This window comes from Meles meles, chromosome X (genome assembly GCF_922984935.1).
Source record: "Meles meles chromosome X, mMelMel3.1 paternal haplotype, whole genome shotgun sequence".
Lineage (NCBI taxonomy): Eukaryota > Metazoa > Chordata > Mammalia > Carnivora > Mustelidae > Meles > Meles meles.
Window position 1 is genome coordinate 131,188,238 of NC_060087.1, and position 18,394 is coordinate 131,206,631.

An 18,394-nucleotide genomic window follows, 5' to 3' on the forward strand; every position below is an offset into this window, starting at 1 on the left:
GAAAATTTTTGAAAAAATATTTAGAAAAGGAGACAATTTCTGTGATCTTGGGTAGGGGAGGATTTCTTTTTTTTTTTTTTTAAAGATTTATTTATTTGACAGATAGAGATTACAAGTAGGCAGAGAGGCAGGCAGAGAGAGAGAGAGGAGGAAGCAGGCTCCCAGCCAAGCAGAGAGCCCGATGCGGGGCTCAATCCCAGGACCCTGGGATCATGACCTGAGCTGAAGGCAGAGGCTTTAACCCGCTGAGCCACCCAGGCGCCCCTAGGGGAGGATTTCTTAGGCAAGTCAGAAAGGACAAAGCATAAAAGAGAAGATTGACCAACGCCGTTACGTCTCGACTGAGACTCGTTTACTAAACGGCTCCAGAAGCAAAGCGAGAAGCCGCCGCAGACTGAGCGGAACACAGGACCGTCCCTGCAACGGTGCCGACGAGACAACCTACAGCAAAACATGGGCCAAGACGTGCTCAGGCCATTTTGCCGAAAAGGGAACGTCAAGAAGCCCCACCCGCTGGCAGCCCGCGACGCCCGTGAAACGCCCAGCGGGACGTCACCCTCGCACAGCCACAGAACTGACGCGAAGGACTAAGAAAAAGCCCGAAGCACGCGCAGCGGCCAAGATGGGGCGAACGGAAGCGTCTGTGCGCTGGCTGCTGTGGGACACCAGCTTGGAAAACGAGCCCCCTCCAGGCCCAGCAGACTCCAAGTGCACACGGCCGGGGACCCCCTGAGCCTCCTTCCAGCGTCTAGGACCCTTGCGCTTGGCCAGCGGTCAGCGTCAGCACAGCACCCCGGGGGCTCGGAGCAGCAGAGGCCACCTCCGCACCTCTCCCAGGGACCCTGACAAATGCGAGACCTGTGGGCATCGGCGCAAATACATCTCCACAGCGCTGAGGGGAGGAGAAGGATTTCTTTTCTTCAAGGTAGGAAAAATGTTCTCACCGCTGAGCTTGAAGACGGCTGTCTTTCCTAAGTTCACCAGGGACCCATGTGAGTTAGGTGTAGAGGTGGACGGACAGATGGGGTTGGGGAGAGAGGGCCAGCTGCCTAGGGGGTTGCTGAGGGACAGTCCTTCTGGTCCTATTGTCCGGAGTCCCTCCCCCCACCTCCCCCACGGCGGCCCTCCTCAACAGTCTGTCCCTCCAGGAGCTTCTAGATCGCTCTCACACCCCTTCTTGGTCCCTTGGAGGGTGCGTGGATGGAGGCAGTCACATCTATGTCCACATTTCCTGGGTCTTCAGGATCTGGGTCATTCACCTCCCTGGACACCCTTGGTCTCCCTTCCAGGTCCCCTCTAGCGACCCACACTCGTCCCAGTGCTCCAGTCAGCCTGGGCTGTGCTTTTTACACTAAGAACCCAACAACTCCGTTGGCCATCTCCTCTCGCCTTATGGACACCTCAGTCCTCCTGTCCTTCCCTACGCCACCCGCCGCCGCCCCCACCGGCACCCCTGCCCCCACCGCCTCCACCCCACCCAACACTCAGTCTCCAGGATTCGGCCGCCTCCACCCAGGGCCCACCAGCTTACACTTGTCCAAATTCAAAGCTATTTGAAAGGTCATGGTGACATAAGTCCAGGTTCTCTCTCATTTGCTCACCTCCACACCCACCTTGACCCAGGCCGTGCTCCAGGCAGGGGGACACACCTGTGGGCCCGTCACCTGCAAGACCTCTCCTCTCCTGCCCAGGGCCTGCCTCGGCTCATGGTTCAGAGCCACACCACTTGCTGGTTAAGTGCAGGGGCCTGCAGTCGACTCTTAGCCTGGCCACTAATAGGCCGTGCAACTTTGCGCAGGTTTCCCCCAACCTCCCGTGCCTCAGTTTCCCCACCTGTAAACCAGAGGAAGTAACTGAACCCCTCCGGGGTCATCAGAAGGAGTGAATGAGTTCACGTACACAGAACACTTAGACCAGCCCTGGTTGTCAGGAAGACAATAGGAGCAGAACTGTGTGGTTCAAGGTCAGCTTAAATCCCACTTCCTCTGTGAAGCTCTCCCTGAGACTTGGCTCCCCTCCTTGGGGCCGCACTGCGTCCTCCATCCACAGGTGGGCTCTTCTGGCCAGGGAGCCTCATCTGTTGGCAGTTCTGCCCCTGAGGCCCCGGAGACTCTTGGATGAGGTGGCGGTGGGCTGCATCTCTTTGCCACCGCAAGGCACTTAGTGGAAGGCTATGGAGCGCCCTGCTACCCTACCCGCCCAGCTGGGGGGCGCGGCCCGGCTCTCACCTGCCCAGCCAGGTGCGCCCTGCCGGCCCTGCAAAGTGCCCACCATGGCCGGCAGAGGGCAGCAGCGCCCTGCCCTGTACCGTCAGGCAAATGGGCGGGCAGGGAGGGGCTGGGCAGCCCCGCCGCCCGGCCAGGATAAGTCGGGTTGGGCGCGATTGCATTGTGGGGACAGAGGCCGGGGCTCTGCGGGGACGCACTTCTGGCACTGCCAGCGGCCCACCCAGGTAGGCAGGAGCTGCGGCCGGCGAGGGTGCGGGGTGCGAGGGCCGCTGGATCGTGGGGCGCCGCCTTGGGGCGTGCTGGGACTTGGGAGCAGCCCAGGGTGTGCAGAGCCCACTTGCCCGAGAGGGCAAAGGCCGTCAGGCACCAGTGCAAGCCCTGAGACCCCAGCTCCTGATGCCTTAGGGACATGCTCCCCCCTGAGGCCGTGGCCCTGGAGGTGGGAGGGAGGACCCTCAGGCTTTTAACCCCAAATGGGAAAGCTGGCGGGGCCGGGGGCCAGGGGCTGGGCCCAGGGTAGGGAGGAGGCCTGCCTGGCTCCCCACCCCCACAGCCACCCAACCGGCCCAGCCAGGTGGCAGGGAGCCCCATGGCTGCCACCACCTCGCCCTGGAGCCCAGAGCCTGCTGCTGGAGCCTGCTACCGCCATGCACCATGGAGAAAGCGGGGACCCCAAGCCGGGTGCACCTGCGCCAGCACCCCAGGCCAGGGGCCCCAGCTCTGCCTGCATCATGTGGGCAGGACAGCCAGCTGCCACTCACCACTCCGTTCCCCACCCCCTTCAGCACCCCAGGCAGGGAGGGGAGCCTGAGGCCCATCCTGGGATGGTGTTTCCCCGGGGGGGGGGGGGGGGGGGGGAAGGAAGGGAACAGCTGGCAGCCAGTTGCCATGCCTGAGCCAAGCGCAGGGTTCCTGGGGGCCACGCCCACCACCCTGTCCAGTGCCCCGTCCAGTAGCATCCTCCGGAGCAGGGCAGTACCTGGCACGACTTTCCAAGTCCCCCGAGGCGGGACTGGATGGAGATAGGTCGCTTGCTCTCTGGCCAGTCATATTCCGGGCCAAGGATGTGGGATGGGGGGGAAGAAGGTCTCCTGGACCGGCTGCCTTTGTCAGCACCTCCCCGCCCCCAGCCTGGACAAAGGCAGGCATTGAGGGCCGGGACTGGCACTTCCACCAGGCACCAAGGCTACCGAGGCTGAGGCTGGCGTTGCAGGGGCTCAGCATCCTGACCTTCCCGGGGTGGGGGCTCAGTGGCCTACCCTGTGCCCTTCACGGGGACCGGGGGGGGGGGGAGGGAGGGACACAGAGAGGAGCCCGCTGGCTGGCACGGGTTGGGAGTGGGGTGGGGCTGGCTATGTGGGTCTCATTTTTCTGGCTGGAAGAAACCGTGTCCTTTGTCCCCAGGTCCCAGGGGGTGTCTCTCTGGGGGTGGGGAGACGCAAATAGCCCCCTGGCCAGAAGAGCCCGGGTGGGGGTAAGAGCACCAGAGAGTGAGTCCTGGCCCGGGCCTGCGGACAGAGAGGACATTGTCGGGGTGGAGGCAGGGCTGCCTTGGCTCAGCCACCACGGACAAAGCTGCCAGCTGTGGGGGAGCCCAGCCACCCGGCCCTTGGCCCCCCTGGCCTCCCTCCTCCCTCCGGGGCCAAGCCTCAGCAGTCTCCCTCCCACTCTGGACAATGCCCCCCACAGCCGTCCTGTGCCCGTCACCAGTGCCCTGGGCCCGCTGAGCGGAGAAGTGCCTCTCTTGGTGCCACACCGCCCAGGAGACCCCTCCGTTGCTCCCCTCCGAGGCGGTAAGTGCCCGGGGCCCCTATCTGCAGAGACGCCTCCGGGAGGGGCCAGGCCAGGCCGGCCAGGCAGTCCCAGGGAGCCGGGGGCCCCTGGTGCTGTGTACCTCTACCCCCTCGGCCACAACCCCCAGACACTGCCGCCGATATCCCGGGTCGAGAGGAAATGCCCCCGTCCCCAAGCTGGGCCTGACCTTCCTGTCTGTGTTCCCAAGATAAGGGGCCTTGGGGCCTCCGTCTGGGCCTCCGTCAGGGCTCTGTCTCCAGCTGGCACGCCTGCCAAGCTGCGGGGCACTGAGTGACGGCGGGCCTGCTCCCGGCTGGCACGTGCCCACGTGCCCAGCTGGGCAGGACCCGAGCTCTACTGAGGGCCTGGCTTCTGTCCCCTTCTCTGTGGTCCTGTACCCAGGGGCCCTGCCTGGTGCGGGGTGTCTTTCTGTGCTGGTCGCCTCGGCAGCCAGCTGGGGCCCAAGGGTGCTGAGCAGGGGCCGCGGCTAATGGCTCCTAGCTGGGAGGTGGCACATAGGGGCCCCGCTCAAGCCTTCTCAGAAGGTTTGAGGCCCCCCACCAGGCCCTCAGCAGATACCTTTAGTCTGAGCTCTGAATGGCTCCACGTGGGGAGGCAGGGGTGCCCGTGCCTCGCTCCCTCCCCCTGACTGTCCTCTCCTCTCCTCAGTCAGGCTCCCCCTCTCTTTTCTCTCCTGCCACGCATCGACACCCTCAGGGGCTGGGGCCCAGGCTTGCCCCTCGCCCTGCACCTTGTGTTGCTTTTCCGTGGCCCCCACCATTGCCTCCCCCAGCCCCCACTCTGCCTGGCCCCCGGGTCTCCCCCAGCCCCTGCTCTGACCGCCTCCCGGCCCTCTAGCCTACCGCTCTCTGGCTGCCCCAGTTTCTCCCTGGCTCTCCCTCCCCGGCACTCATTCTCCCCTGTGGCAGCGGTCCCTCCTTACAGCTGGCCCTGCCTGCCCAGGGCGAGTTTTCTCTCCCTGCCCTTCACGTCCCTTGTGCTATGGGTGTCCTCCCCTTGCACGGTGGCCTTGCGCCCTTGCCTTCATGGTTGTCCCCGTCCTTGTCTCTGCACCCCCGCCCCCCTCGCCTGGGGGCTGCCCACCCCTCTGTCTCCCCCGTCTCCCCCCATCAGAGTCTCCTGCCTCTCCCCTGTGCTGTTTTCCTCTCCTGCCCTTTCCCATTCCTGGCCCTGCCCTTCTGTCCCTTGGAGCCCTTCGGTGCGTGTGTTCCCTCGGCTCTTGGGGATCCGTCCCCTCCAACAATCCAGACGCATAAACAGGAGATGGAAGCAATTCTTTCCCTGGGCACCCGTGTGCCCCCCTCCCCCTCCACCCATCCCTTGGACCCTCTCTCTCTGCTCCTTTTCTGTCTCCCTCAGTCTCTTTCTCCGTCCTCTCCCTTCCCTTTGGATCTGTCGCCCTTCTGGATCGGCCCGTCCCTCCGGCGTGCTCTCTCCACCCCCTCTTCCCTTGGCTCCGCTCTCCCCCACAGGTGCCGGCGCGAGATGACTCCCCGGTGTCCCTTGGGGCCGCGCCTCCTGCGGGTGCTTCTGCTGTGCCTGCCGCTGCCGCCCCCGCCGCGGGCGCACCGCTTCTCGGCCCCCAACACCACGTTCAACCACCTGGCGCTGGCGCCGGGCCGCGGCACGCTCTACGTGGGCGCCGTCAACCGCCTCTTCCAGCTCAGCCCCGAGCTGCGGCTGCAGGCAGTGGCGGTCACGGGGCCGGTCTTCGACAGCCCGGACTGCGTGCCGTTCCGCGACCCGGCCGACTGCCCGCAGGCGCGGCTCACGGACAACTCGAACCAGCTGCTGCTGGTGAGCGGCCGCGCCCAGGAGCTGCTGGCCTGCGGCCAGGTGCGCCAGGGCGTGTGCGAGAAGCGCGGCCTGGAGGACGTGGCGCGGGTGCTGTACCAGGCCGAGGACCCCGGCGACGGGCAGTTCGTGGCCGCCAACGCCCCGGGCGTCGCCACGGTGGGCCTGGTGGTGGCCGCGCCGGGCCGGGACCTCCTGCTGGTGGCCAGGGGCCTGGCGGGCAAGCTGTCGGGCGGGGTGCCGCCCCTGACCGTGCGCCAGCTGGCCGGGCCGCAGCCCTTCTCCAGCGAGGGCCTGGGCCGCCTGGTGGTGGGCGACTTCGCCGACTACAACAACAGCTACGTGGCGGCCTTTGCCGATGCCCGCTCGGCCTACTTCGTCTTCCGCCGCCGCGGGGCCCGGGCGCAGGCCGAGTACCGCTCGTACGTGGCCCGCGTCTGCCTGGGGGACGCCAACCTCTACTCCTACGTGGAGGTGCCCGTCGCCTGCCGGGGTCAGGGCCTCATCCAGGCCGCCTCCCTCACGCCCGGCGCGCTGCTGGCGGCCTTCGCCGCGGGCCCCGGCGGGACCCGGCCCGCGCTGTGCGCCTTCCCACTGGCTGAGCTGGACGGCAGCATGGAGCGCGCGCGGCGCCTGTGCTACACGGCCGGCGGCCGGGGCCCCAGCGGCCTGGAGGAGGCCACCGTGGAGTACGGGGTCACGTCCCGCTGCGTCACCCTGCCCGCGGTGAGCGGCCCCGCTCATCCTCGGCTCGGCTCCTGCTGTCTCTCTCCCGGCCTCCTCCGGCCTGGCCCGCCTCCCTGTCCCCATCCCTCTGCACCGTGTCTCGGCCCGAGGCAGGGACTGCCACCTCTTAGTCCGGGCTGTGGGGGGCTGGGCACTGTCGGGTGACAATCCTGGTCACCTCTTAGCGGCTCTTGGCCCGCCTCTTTTAGTCTTTCTGCCTCTGCAGTGTCCGCTTGTCCCGCCGTGAGGCTGGGACCCTGACCAATCTGCCCTGTCCCCCGCAAGGCTCACCGGCCCTACCCTCTGGCCTGGGCTTGCTCTGTGCCCCAGGGAAGGTACCTCCTGCCTCCGGCCTCTTACCAGGACTGATCCTCCCCTCCCTCCCATCCAGGACTCCCCGGAGTCATACCCCTGCGGCGATGAGCACACCCCCAGCCCCATCGCTGGCCGCCAGCCCCTGGAGGCCAAGCCCGTGCTGCAGCTCGAGCAGCCCATCAGCGCCGTGGCAGGCCTCCAGACAGACGGGCACACGATTGCTTTCCTGGGGGACACCCAGGGTCAGCTGCATAAGGTAAGGTGAGGGACCCAGACCCCAACACCAAGTCCTCTGGGCTGCTGGGCAGGGCCCACCCTTGCTGCCTTGACCGGGTGTGGCCCGGCCCTGCGGTGGCTTGGCAAAGCCCCAGGTACCGTGACCTCTCGGGCTGTGTCCCGCCCCGGCTGCAAGGCCATGCCGCACGTGAGTGGTTGGCTGGGTGCCACCTCCGGAGGCTCCTAGTTGCAGAACTTAGGACGGCTGCCCGGGCTCCAGCCGATGGTGGGCGCTGACAGCAAGGTGGGCGGGGATGCCACAGAGTGGGGGTGGACAGTGCCTGGTCCCAGAGCCAGTCTGGCCCCAGAAGTCTCTCTGAGGCAAGCCTTGCCCCCTCTTGCCCTGCTGAGCTCCCTGCAACTGCCCTCCTGCCCTGGCACTGAGGTCCTTGCCCAGAGTGGCTGGGTGACGGCGAATGGGGGAAGGGAGGGGAGCCAAGCAGGAGGCCTAGGGGCCTGCCCCACCCTCCGTGGCCCAGCCTGGCCTCCCTGGTGTAGCAGGAAGGAGAGCTGGCCCCGTGGCAAAGGACGCTTCCCGGGAGCCCCAACCAAGAGCAGGGCACATACCCCAGATCTTGAGAGCGGGCCCTGTCATCCTTCCAGGTCTTTCTCAACGGCTCCCAAGGCCAAGTGTACCACTCCCAGCAAGTGGGGCCTCCGGGCTCAGCCATCAGCCCGGACCTGCTGGTGGACAGCAGTGGCCACCACCTCTATGTCCTGACTGCCCAGCAGGTGAGGCTTGTCCCTGGGGGTGGGGGTGGTGGGCACAGGAGGCCCGAGACCCAACGCCTACTACCTCTGCCCCTCGCTGCCCGTCCAGGTGGACCGGGTGCCTGTGGCTGCCTGCCCCCAGTTCCCCGACTGCACCAGCTGCCTGCAGGCTCGAGACCCGCTGTGCGGCTGGTGTGTCCTCCAAGGCAGGTGAGCGCAGGGCCCGGGTCCGAACTTGGGCCAACAGATGGTGTGTGCGGGGAGGGCGCCCCTAGAAGCAGCCTCAGGCCTGCCAGGAGGCCAGCTCGGCTTCCAGAGATGGAGTTAAGGGGCCACCGCGGAATCCCTCCGTCCTGCCGCACACCGCCCAAGCTGCTGTCTTCTCAGTACCCAGCCCCGCTCCCTGCTCAGGCCGCTGCCAGTGCTCCCGGGTGTTCCCGTCCCACTTCTGCTCCAGGAACCCCTTATGGCAACCCTCCCCTCCACAGCAGCGGCCCTCCTCTTCCTCACGGTCAAGGCCAAAGCCCGCACTTTGGCCATGAGGCCCTGTCTGCTTGGCCCACCCCTCACGAGCACTGTCCCTTTCTGTCCCCCATACCCGGGTAACGTGCTCCAGCTGGGCCATCCTCCCGGCCCTCTCGCCGCCCATTGCCTGGGGAGCCTGAGACCCACATGCCGACCCAACGGCCCCCGGCCCTACAGGTGTACCCCAAAGGGCCAATGTGGGCGGGCAGCCCAGGCCAGCCAGTGGCTGTGGAGCCACGAGGACAGCCACTGCCCGCGTGTCCAGAGCTTGCTGCCAGCCCACCGCCCTCGCCAGGAGCAGGGCCAGGTGAGCTGGCCGCCGCTGCCCACCGATGGGGGCTGCCCCCAAACTGCCCCCGTCGTCTTCCTCCTCTCCCGCTGCCTCTGCTCCTACCCCGCTGTGCCCGAGCTCCCTCTCCTTTGCTGACACCCACCACATCCCCCTACCGAGGAGCCCCTGCCTGCTCTGTTTTCCTTGACGTGTGTCCCAGGTCACCTTGTCTGTCCCCGGGCTGCCCACCCTGGCCATGGATGAATACTTCCATTGTGCCTTTGGGGACTATGACAGCTTGGCTCACGTGGAAGGGCCCCACGTAGCCTGCGTCACCCCTCCCGAAGACGAGCTGCCGCGGAACCCTCCAGGCACAGGTGAGGAGCCCCTGGGGCCGGGGGCCAGGGGCCGGGGCAGGAGCCGGAGGGGCAGGAGCCCCGTGACCCGCCCTGCCACCACCATCCCCTCCCAGACCACATCATCTTGCCCCTGGCTCTGATGTTTGAGGATGTGGCCGTGGCCACCACCAACTTCTCCTTCTACGACTGCAGCGCCGTCCAGGCCTTGGAGGCAGCAGCCCCGTGAGTGCCGGGCCTGGTGGCTGTGGAGGGGGAGCAAGGCCCGAGGGCACCCGGCCTGAGCAGCCCCCCTGCCCCTCCAGGTGCCGCGCTTGTGTGGGCAGCCTCTGGCGCTGCCACTGGTGCCCCCGGAGCAGCCGCTGCGTGTCCGCGGGGCACTGCCCCGAGGGCGAGGACACCGTCTACAGTGCCCAGCAGGTGGGTGGGCCCCGCCCGGGCCCCGCCCCGCTGCCGCCGCCCACCCACCCCACGTGTGCCCTGCCCAGCCCCCTCTCCCGCCGAAGGGCTACAGTGTCTCCTTTCCCCAGGTGGATGTCCAGGTGCGTGGCCCAGCGGCTTGTCCCCGGGTGGAGGGCCTGGCCGGTCCCCTCCTAGTGCCTGTGGGTTGGGAGAGCCGTTTGGCCCTGCGTGTGCGGAACCTTCAGCATTTCGGAGTGAGTGGGGGATGCGGATGGGGAGGGCTGGTGGGGGGCGCTAACTGCGTCCAGGGTCCTGACCGTGTCCACTCCCAGAGCCTGCCTGCCTCCTACCACTGCTGGCTGGAGCTGCCCGGGGAACTTCGAAGGCTGCCGGCCTCTCTGGAGGAGACGGCGGGGGACGTGGGCCTCATCCACTGCCAGGCCCAGCAGGTGTGTGGCCACCCGGCAGCCTCCCCTGCCCCCGCCTGTCTCTGCGGCCCTCATGCCCCAACACCTGTTGCCTCCCAGATTGTTCTGTGCCCTCCGCATCTTGTCGTCCCTCACAAGGCAGGCTCTGTGCAGGCCCCGTGCAGCGGCAGAAACCTGGCACCCCAGCCTCTGCCCTAGTCTCCCACCGGAGACGTGGGCACTGAACAAGGGCACCCCTTCTGGGAGGAGTGTCCTGGAGGGGCGGGGGTCAGGGTCGTGCGGAGTTGGGCCCGGCCTGACCCCACCCTCTGCCCATAGTTCCGCCCCTCCATGGCGCAGCCGGAGCTCCCGGTGCCTATCTATGTCACCCGGGGCAAGGGCCAACGGCTGGACAACGCCCACACTCTCCATGGTGAGCTTGGGGGCGGCAGGGGCAGGTAGGACTTGGTGGGGGGCAGAGGGGCAGTGCCTCAGCGCCCTGCCTGACCTTCCTCAGTGACCCTGTACGACTGCGCCGTGGACCACCCTGACTGCAGCCGCTGCCAGGCGGCCAATGGGAGTCTGGGCTGCGTGTGGTGCAGCCACGGCCAGCCTGCCTGTCGCTATGGTCCTCTGTGCCCCCCTGGGGCCGTGGAGTTGCTGTGTCCCACTCCCAGCATTGACACAGTGAGCCCCCAGCCCCCAACTCCTCCCCCTTGGCCCCGCCCCTCCCCCCCAACTGTACTAACCTCACCTGGGTCAGACCCGCCCTGCTCAGGCCCCCAAGCCCCGGCAGCTCAGTCCCGCCCCATGCTGGCTGGTGGGGGACCCCCCACTGCAGAGCAGATGTGGGTTCGGGCCACCCTTCCCTGCTGCAGGTCGAGCCCCTCACCGGGCCCCCCGAGGGTGGCTTGGCCCTCACCATCCAGGGCTCCAACCTGGGCCGGGACTTCGCTGAGGTGCGAGATGCCGTGAAGGTGGCCGGCCGCCCCTGCAGCCCGGAGCCCTCTCTCTACCGCACCTCTGCCCGGTGAGCCGTCCGAGCTGCCGGGGGCTGAGGGAGGCCCTCCCGGGGAAGCCCTCAGAGAGTGGCTGCCCACACAGAAGGGGAGCTTGCAGCCAACAAATGTGGGCCTGGGCCGGAAGCGCCAAAGGAAGACGAGCAGGGGGAAGGAAGCGGGGGCTGGCAGTGAGAGGGGCGGCGGCCGGGTGGAGGTGGGAGGTCTGGGCAGTGGCCGGCACGTGGCCCACGGCTCCTGCTGGAGACGGGCCTGGTCCGTGGGAGCCCTGAGCAGCTCCCAGGTCTCCATTCCCCAGGATTGTGTGTGTGACAGCTCCCGCCCCCAATGGCACCACAGGGCCCATCCAAGTGGCCATTAAGAACCGGCCACCGGGCATCTCAACCCAGCATTTCACCTACCAGGTCAGCACCTACCCCAGGGTGGTTCCCACGCAGGACATAGTAGGAGGGAGGGGCTGGAGGGAAACCTAAGTGAGGATTTCAAAGTCGGCCCTGGGTAGCAGGAAGAGCTGGCATGTGTCCAGAAGGAAAACCAGGTGATCTGAGTGATCATCCCAACCACCGAGTGGAGGACGGGCCAGGGACACCAGTGGGACAGTGGAAGCAGGCAGTGTGGCAGGCGGGTGGGACCAAGGGAGAACGGGGACACCTTGAGGCACTAGCCGAAGCCAGGAAGTGCAGGGGGGAGCAGCGGGAGGCAGGGCAGAGCAGTATCAAGCAGGAGTCCGGCAGCACCCAAGCTGGTGACTGGATCTCAGGATTTAGAGCTGGGGCGGGGGGCGCTGGGAGGAGTAAGCTGTGGCAGGAGGAGGCCGTCCTGAGGGGCAGAGACCAGAGACGCAGTGAGGAGAGACAAGCCCCGCTCAGGACAGAGGAGAGCTTCGAGGCTTCTGGGAGGAGGGCGTGGTCAGCTGTGGCCCACGGGATAAAGCCCCCGCGCCTTGGGGACCAGAGCCTAAGGGAGCACCCCAGCCTGCTCTGTCCCTCAGGACCCCATCCTGCTGAGCCTGAGTCCCCAGTGGGGCCCCCAGGCGGGGGGTACTGAGCTCACCATCCTCGGGCGGCGCCTCCAGACGGGGGGCAACATCAGTGCCTTCGTGGGTGAACAGCCCTGTCCCATGTGAGTCTCTCTCCTCCCGGTCTCAGGCTGGGGGCTGTCAGCTGGGGGTATCCCTGGGGGCCTCGTTACCGCCCCTTGTGTACATGGGGGCAGTGGCTTCAGGGCTCCCTAAGGCCCCCGTCAAAGTCCAAGAGAAACGGCCACTGTGCCCTAATGGTCTCTGCCCTCACTGAGGGAGGCAGCGTGGGTCTCTGGTGGGGTAGCCAGGCCCGGGCTAGAGCTCAAGATGCCAGAGCCGGTCCCCCTCCCCCGCCCCCGCAGCCAGGAGCCGGTGTGTCCTGAGGCCATCGTGTGCCACACCATGCCCCAGGCCAGCCCAGGAGAAGCTGTGGTTCGCGTGCTCTTCGGCCACGCCGAGCGCACGCTGCGCACCAGCCCCTTCCAGTACACGGCCAACCCCCAGCTCGTGGCTGCCGAGCCGAGCGTCAGCTTCCGGGGGTGAGGACCGGGTTGGCGCTCCAGGCGGCCTCTGCTCCTTCCCCGGGGAGGTGGGGTTGGGCCGGGCTGCCTGCCACCCGCGTGGCTGCTGACTGCGCCCCGACGCAGGGGCGGGCGGCTGGTCCGCGTCAGGGGCACCGGCCTGGACGTGGTGCAGCAGCCCCTGCTGTCCGTGTGGCTGGAGGCGGCGGCAGCGGTGCCGGCGCGGGGAGCCCAGCTCCCGGATCCGAGCCCGAGGAGGAGCTGCGGGACCCCTGCCGCGGCCCCCCAGGCTTGTATCCCGCTCGAGGGGGGCTTGCTGCAGGTGAGCACCCCACCGGCAGGCAGCAGGCCCGGTCGCACCTGGAGGGCGGGTGGGGGGCCATTTTGCCCCCTGGGAGCGAGCGAGGAAGCCCCGGCTCACCCCTCCTCGTCCCGGGCCCCGCTGCCTCGCAGTGCTCCACGGTCTGTTCCGTCAATTCGTCCAGCCTCCTGGTGTGCCACAGCCCCGCCGTGCCAGACGGGGCGCGCCCCCGGCGGGTCTTCTTTGCCCTGGACAATGTGCACATAGACTTCGCCAGCGCCAGTGGGGGCCAGGACTTCCTGTACCAGCCCAACCCCCGTCTGGCCCCCCTCAGCCGCGAGGACCCCACCCGCCCCTACCGTGTCAAGCCAGGCAACGTCCTGGATGTGGAGGTGAGCGCTTCTGCGGGCCGCCTCTGCGTGGGGACCACGGGCAGGGGCCGGGCGCCCGGGCTCAGGCCCCTGCTCTCTGTCCCAGGGCCAGGGCCTCAACCTGGGCATCAGCAAGGAGGAAGTGCGCGTGCACATCGGTGACGGCGAGTGCCTGGTGAAGACGCTCACACTCACCCACCTGTACTGCGAGCCGCCGCCCCGGGCCCCGCAGCCCACTAACGGCTCAGGGACCCTGCTGCAGTTCGTGGTGAGGGGGGCCTCCGGGTGCAGAGGGGGCGGGGCACTAGGGCCCCAGAGGCCCTCCCCCCGCTCAGGAGCCCTGCCCGCCCCCCCGCGCCAGGTTCAGATGGGCAACGTGCGCCTGGCCCTGGGCCCCGTCCAGTACGAGACCGAGCCTGCCCTGTCTGCCTTCCCCGTAGCGGCCCAGGTGGGCCTGGGCATGGGCGCCGCCGTGCTCATCGCCGCGGTCCTGCTGCTCAGCCTCATGTACAGGTGAGAGGCTCCCCCCGCCCCCGTCATGCCTGTGCCCACCGCCCTCCTCACTTTCGGAAAGGTGCACCATGGCAGGCCTCCAGGCCGCCAGCCACCCTGGCTTAGTGGCCTCAGGCTCCCGGCCGGCTCGGGCCTGTGGCTAACACCTGATCCCCGGGCCACAGGCACAAGAGCAAGCAGGCCCTGCGGGACTATCAGAAGGTTCTGGTGCAGCTGGAGAACCTAGAGATCGGCGTGGGCGACCAGTGCCGCAAGGAGTTCACAGGTGGGGAGAGGGCGGCGGAGAGGGGGACAGAGGACCCACCTGGGCCTGAGCCCACACATCAGTGGCTCCTGGCCCGCAGACCTGATGACCGAGATGACAGACCTCAGCAGCGACCTGGAGGCCAGTGGGATCCCCTTCCTGGACTACCACACCTATGCCGAGCGCGTCTTCTTCCCAGGGCATGGCAGCTGCCCGCTGCAGCCCACCCTCGAGGGGCCCGGGGAAGAGGCCCGCCGTGTCCCCGTGCGCCAGGGCCTCACGCAACTCTCCAACCTGCTCAACAGCAAGCTCTTCCTCCTCACAGTGAGGGCTGTGCGGGCGGGCGGGCGGGGGGGGGGGTGGCTGGAGGGGAGCAGGCCGGGCAGGGCGGCGGGGCTGGGTGGGCACAAAGGCAGGGCGCTGCGTGGGGCGCCCCTGAGTGCCAGCGCCCTGCCCCCCCAGCTCATCCGCACCCTGGAGGGGCAGCCTGGCTTCTCCCAGCGGGACCGCTGCCACGTGGCCTCCCTGCTGTCCCTGGTGCTGCACGGGAAGCTGGAGTACCTGACCGACATCCTGCGGACACTGCTCAGCGACCTGGCCGCCCACTACGTGCACAGGAACCCCAAGCTCATGCTGCGCAGGTCAGCGTACCCGGCCATGCGCTCCGGAAGCGGAAGCGGGGGGGGGGGGGGGGGAGGGGCTCGCCACCCAGCAGGGGTGGGTGTGGCAAGTGGGAGGGAGGTAGACGGGCCTCCTTACCAGGGACGGGGGCACGAAGGGCTGACAGATGGAAAAGCTCAGCCCAGGAGCAGGGGCAGGGGCCCTGCAGCACCCCATCTCTGACCTGGGGCCCACTCCCTCCAGGACGGAGACCATGGTGGAAAAGCTGCTGACCAACTGGCTGTCCATCTGTCTCTACGCCTTCCTGAAGGTGAGAGTCAGCCCGGCTGACAACTTCTCCCCTCGTCTCCTTTCACGGCTGCCACCTGTGGCCCCGCTGACCTGGGCCCCCCGCTCCCCCAGGGGCCCTGGGGTGTGAGCCGTCGGGGAGGGCTGGATGTGAGGCCGGGGCCGGCCGTCCTCGTCCTCCCTGCGAGCCGCCGACGGCACCTCCCTGCCCCGTCGTGCCCGCTGCAGGAGGTGGCCGGGGAGCCGCTGTACCTGCTCCTGCGGGCCATACAATACCAGGTGGACAAGGGCCCCGTGGACGCCGTGACGGGCAAGGCCAAACGGACCCTGAACGACAGCCGCCTGCTTCGGGAGGACGTGGACTTCCGGCCCCTGACGCTGATGGTGTTGGTGGGCCCCGGGGCCGGCGGGGCAGCAGGGAGCAGCGCCACGCAGCGCGTGCCCGCGCGGGTGCTCGACACAGACACCATCACCCAGGTCAAAGAGAAGGTGCTGGACCAAGTCTACAAGGGAACCCCCTTCTCCCAGAGGCCCTCAGTGCACGCCCTAGATCTCGGTGAGAGAACCTCCCGCCCATCCCTGCTTGGGGCTGTCCCCACCCGCAGGAGCTCAGCCCCACACTGCCCCGGCCGGGAGGGGGAGGGAGGCTGGCGGGGTGGTGGGGGTGAGGCAGGAGCTGGGCCCTGTCGCCCTGAATGCACCACCAGTGCAGGCTTGGGGCACAGGCTGCAGGCTCACTGGCTTCCCCGGGCGCCCCCAGAGTGGCGCTCGGGCCTTGCTGGCCACCTAACCCTGTCCGACGAGGACCTGACCTCAGTGACCCAGAACCGCTGGAAGAGACTTAACACCCTGCAGCACTACAAGGTGCCGGGCGGCCGGGGGCTGGGGGGCTGCCCCCGCCTCCGCATCAGCCAGGGCAGGAGCCCAGCCTCCGCTCGCCTTCCCGCCAGGTCCCAGACGGAGCCACCGTGGGGCTCATCCCCCAGCTGCACAACGGACGTGCCGTCTCCCAGAGCCTGGCCCAGAGCTGCCCCTTGGGGGAGAGTGAGTCTTATGGCCCCAGAGCGTGAAGCAGGCCGGCGGGAGTCCCAGTCCTGCCGTCTGCCTTGCCGGGGTGTCCCCCACACCTTGCCGGGGGGTGAGCACAAACCCTAGGCTGGGCCAGGGACCTGAGGCGGACGAGGGCAGCAGCTCGCCCTGGTTGGGGAGCTCTGGGACCCCGGGGTGTTGAGCTGAGCTCTTTCGCCCCTGCTTTCCCCGGCTCGCGCTGCCCTGCCTCACCCGGCTAGGTGAGTGGGTTGGGCGTCCCCAGCCAGTGGTGTGGGACAGGGGACAGGGGCCAAGGACTGAGGCCAGACTTCTGGGCCCTCAGACGTTCCCATGCTGGAGGATGGTGAGGAGGGTGGGGTCCGCCTCTGGCACCTGGTGAAAGCCACCGAGGAGCCAGAAGGAGCTAAGGCACGGCGCAGCAGCCTGCGGGAGCGGGACCGGGAGCGGGCCCGGGCCAAAGCGATCCCAGAGATCTATCTCACCCGCCTGCTGTCCATGAAGGTTGGTGTGGCTAGGGATCTGCGCCCCAGGGGAGTCCCCTGGCTGAGAGGGCCCGTGGGGGCAGGGGCTGGGACTGAGCTGGGGGGAGGGCGTGGTCCTGAGAGCTAGCGCGGTGGCCTGAGTCCCTGGTGAAGCGTGGCCCTGGCCCACACCGGCCTCCCACACCGCGCCCCCTGCCTTTCAGGGCACGCTGCAGAAGTTTGTAGATGACACCTTCCAGGCCATCCTCAGCGTGAACAGGCCCGTGCCCATCGCCGTCAAGTACCTGTTCGACCTCCTGGACGAGCTGGCGGGCAAGCACGGCATCGAGGACCCGGAGACCCTGCATATCTGGAAGACCAACAGGTGCCGGCGGGGGTGGAGCAGGCGGAGCCCAGGAGGATGAGCCTCCGCGGGACTGGGGGCGGGGCCACAGGGCCGGGACCGGAGCCCAAGCTTGGTGGCATCCGCCCTGGGTTTCTGACATGGACTTGCCAGACAGCCCGCCCCGCCCCGCCCCCCCCCCCCCCCCCCCCGCGGGACTCGGGTCCGGCCCGGCCGATGACGCGCGCGGCGGGCCTGTGTCCCCAGCCTGCTGCTGCGGTTCTGGGTGAACGCCCTGAAGAAGCCGCAGCTCATCTTTGACGTGCGGGTATCGGACAACGTGGACGCCGTCCTCGCCGTCATCGCCCAGACCTTCATCGACTCGTGCACCGTCTCCGAGCATAAAGTGGGCAGGGTAAGCGCAGAGCTGGCATCGGCAGCCCGAGGCCCGAGGAGGAAGGGCTCAGGGAGGAAGCCACAGAACTCCCGGTGCGCAGCCCGGAGCCGGGCTGGGGAGGCGGGCGGGACGCAGGGCACTGGCGGAGCGGTCAGGGGGACAGGGCCGGAGCTCCCCCCCGCCTCCCCGCTCAGGCCCACTCCTACCCGGAGCAGGATTCCCCGGTGAACAAACTGCTCTATGCCCGGGAGATCCCTCGCTACAAGCAGATGGTGGAGAGGTACGTGCTGGAGCGGCGGGGTTGGGGGGCGGGGCTTCCCGCCTTGCCCGCCCCTAACCGGGTCTCCGCCGCCAGATACTACTCCGACGTCCGCCAGAGCTCCGCCGCGAGCTATCAGGAGATGAACTCGGCGCTGGCTGAGCTCTCCGGGGTAAGGCAAGGCCCAGGGGGCACAGCCCTCCGCCTCGCAGTGCCCGCGGGGGTGGGGGTGGGCTTTAAGGTCCGGGCTGAGCCTCACCCCTCCATGTGCGGTCCCCAGAACTACGCCTCTGCTCCCCATTGCCTGGAGGCTCTGCAGGAGCTGTACGAGCACGTCCACAGGTATCATGACCAGGTGAGGCCCCCCAGCCGGGAGGGGGAGGGGCAGGCCCCCTGAGCCCGGAGGGAGGCCTCAGAATCTCCCTGGGACTGGAAGGAGGTGTCTAGGCCCCTGTCTGCAGAGGAGAGGAAGGGCGCAGGTGGGAGAAGAGGCGTGGCCTCGGTCCAGATGCCCGGGGAGGCCTGGGACGCCCCCGCCGATCCCCAAGCCACTGCTGAGACAGTCCGGGACTGCCCAGCCCTGGTCTACAGGCTGAGGGGCAGAGATCTCAGGCAGGGCGCCCTTCTGTGCCCTGGGCAGATCATCAGTGCCCTGGAGGAGGACCCTGTGGCTCAGAAGATGCAGCTGGCCTGCCGCCTGCAGCAGGTCGCTGCCCTGGTGGAGAACAAGGTGACCGACCTGTGAGCCCCAAACCACACAGACACCTGAGGCCCAGCAGCCCCTGCAGGAACCCCCACCGCAGTGCCTGAGGACCCCCAGATGGAGCCGGCAGCTGAGGAGGGGCCAGCGGAGAGCAGACTGGATGCTGCCAGCCAGGGGTCTCGCTGCCGCCTGGCCCCCAACCTGCGCCTCGCCCCGCATTCCCCCACCCAGGCTGTTTTCTAATTTATAGTAATCCTCACCCCTTCCCCCCACCTCCCCCACTGTATTTATTTGCTTGCTGGAGAGTCACATTTGGAAATAAAATAGAAATACATCTTTTTAGAAAAAGCCCAGTCCCCAGCCCCTGCCTTTCCCTGCGCAGCGCTCCCTTGCTTGGCTATGACTTGTACCTGAGGCAGCGGAGTCATCAGGCACTCCCAGGCCTTCCTCTGCCTT

The 18,394-nt window shown here is 67.9% G+C and overlaps 1 protein-coding gene across 5 annotated transcripts; it reads left to right on the plus strand.

Annotated features, from left to right (window-relative positions):
• Positions 1-2,358: 2,358 nt before the first annotated feature.
• On the plus strand, positions 2,359-18,257 carry PLXNB3 (plexin B3). 5 transcript variants are annotated; one of them, XM_045995959.1, is made up of 36 exons: positions 2,359-2,452; positions 3,918-4,021; positions 5,516-6,563; positions 6,955-7,134; positions 7,758-7,886; positions 7,975-8,075; positions 8,568-8,697; positions 8,882-9,038; positions 9,134-9,242; positions 9,323-9,437; positions 9,548-9,673; positions 9,752-9,868; positions 10,166-10,259; positions 10,344-10,513; positions 10,705-10,856; positions 11,144-11,249; positions 11,837-11,967; positions 12,229-12,405; positions 12,514-12,709; positions 12,841-13,080; positions 13,166-13,327; positions 13,421-13,572; positions 13,737-13,837; positions 13,917-14,140; positions 14,279-14,457; positions 14,681-14,747; positions 14,954-15,281; positions 15,486-15,589; positions 15,676-15,769; positions 16,098-16,276; positions 16,461-16,621; positions 16,847-16,994; positions 17,192-17,256; positions 17,332-17,407; positions 17,516-17,590; positions 17,876-18,257. In XM_045995959.1, the coding sequence occupies exons 3-36, from the start codon at positions 5,529-5,531 to the stop codon at positions 17,978-17,980; spliced, it is 5,685 nt and encodes a 1,894-aa protein (XP_045851915.1). In that variant the 5' UTR covers positions 2,359-2,452; positions 3,918-4,021; positions 5,516-5,528; the 3' UTR covers positions 17,981-18,257. The 5 variants fall into 5 exon arrangements, 4 of the variants coding, with proteins under 4 accessions (XP_045851915.1, XP_045851916.1, XP_045851917.1 ...); XM_045995960.1 differs by having other exon boundaries at positions 13,463-13,572; XM_045995961.1 differs by lacking the exon at positions 12,514-12,709 and having other exon boundaries at positions 12,873-13,080.
• Positions 18,258-18,394: the final 137 nt, after the last annotated feature.

Coding starts and splice junctions, on each gene's coding strand:
- PLXNB3 (XM_045995959.1), top strand. CDS start 5,529: ATGACTCCCCGGTGTCCCTTGGGGCCGCGCCTCCTGCGGGTGCTTCTG. Junction 13,081..13,165: donor GCAACGTCCTGGATGTGGAG/GTGAGCGCTTCT, acceptor TCTCTGTCCCAG/GGCCAGGGCCTCAACCTGGG. Junction 17,408..17,515: donor CGCTGGCTGAGCTCTCCGGG/GTAAGGCAAGGC, acceptor TGCGGTCCCCAG/AACTACGCCTCTGCTCCCCA.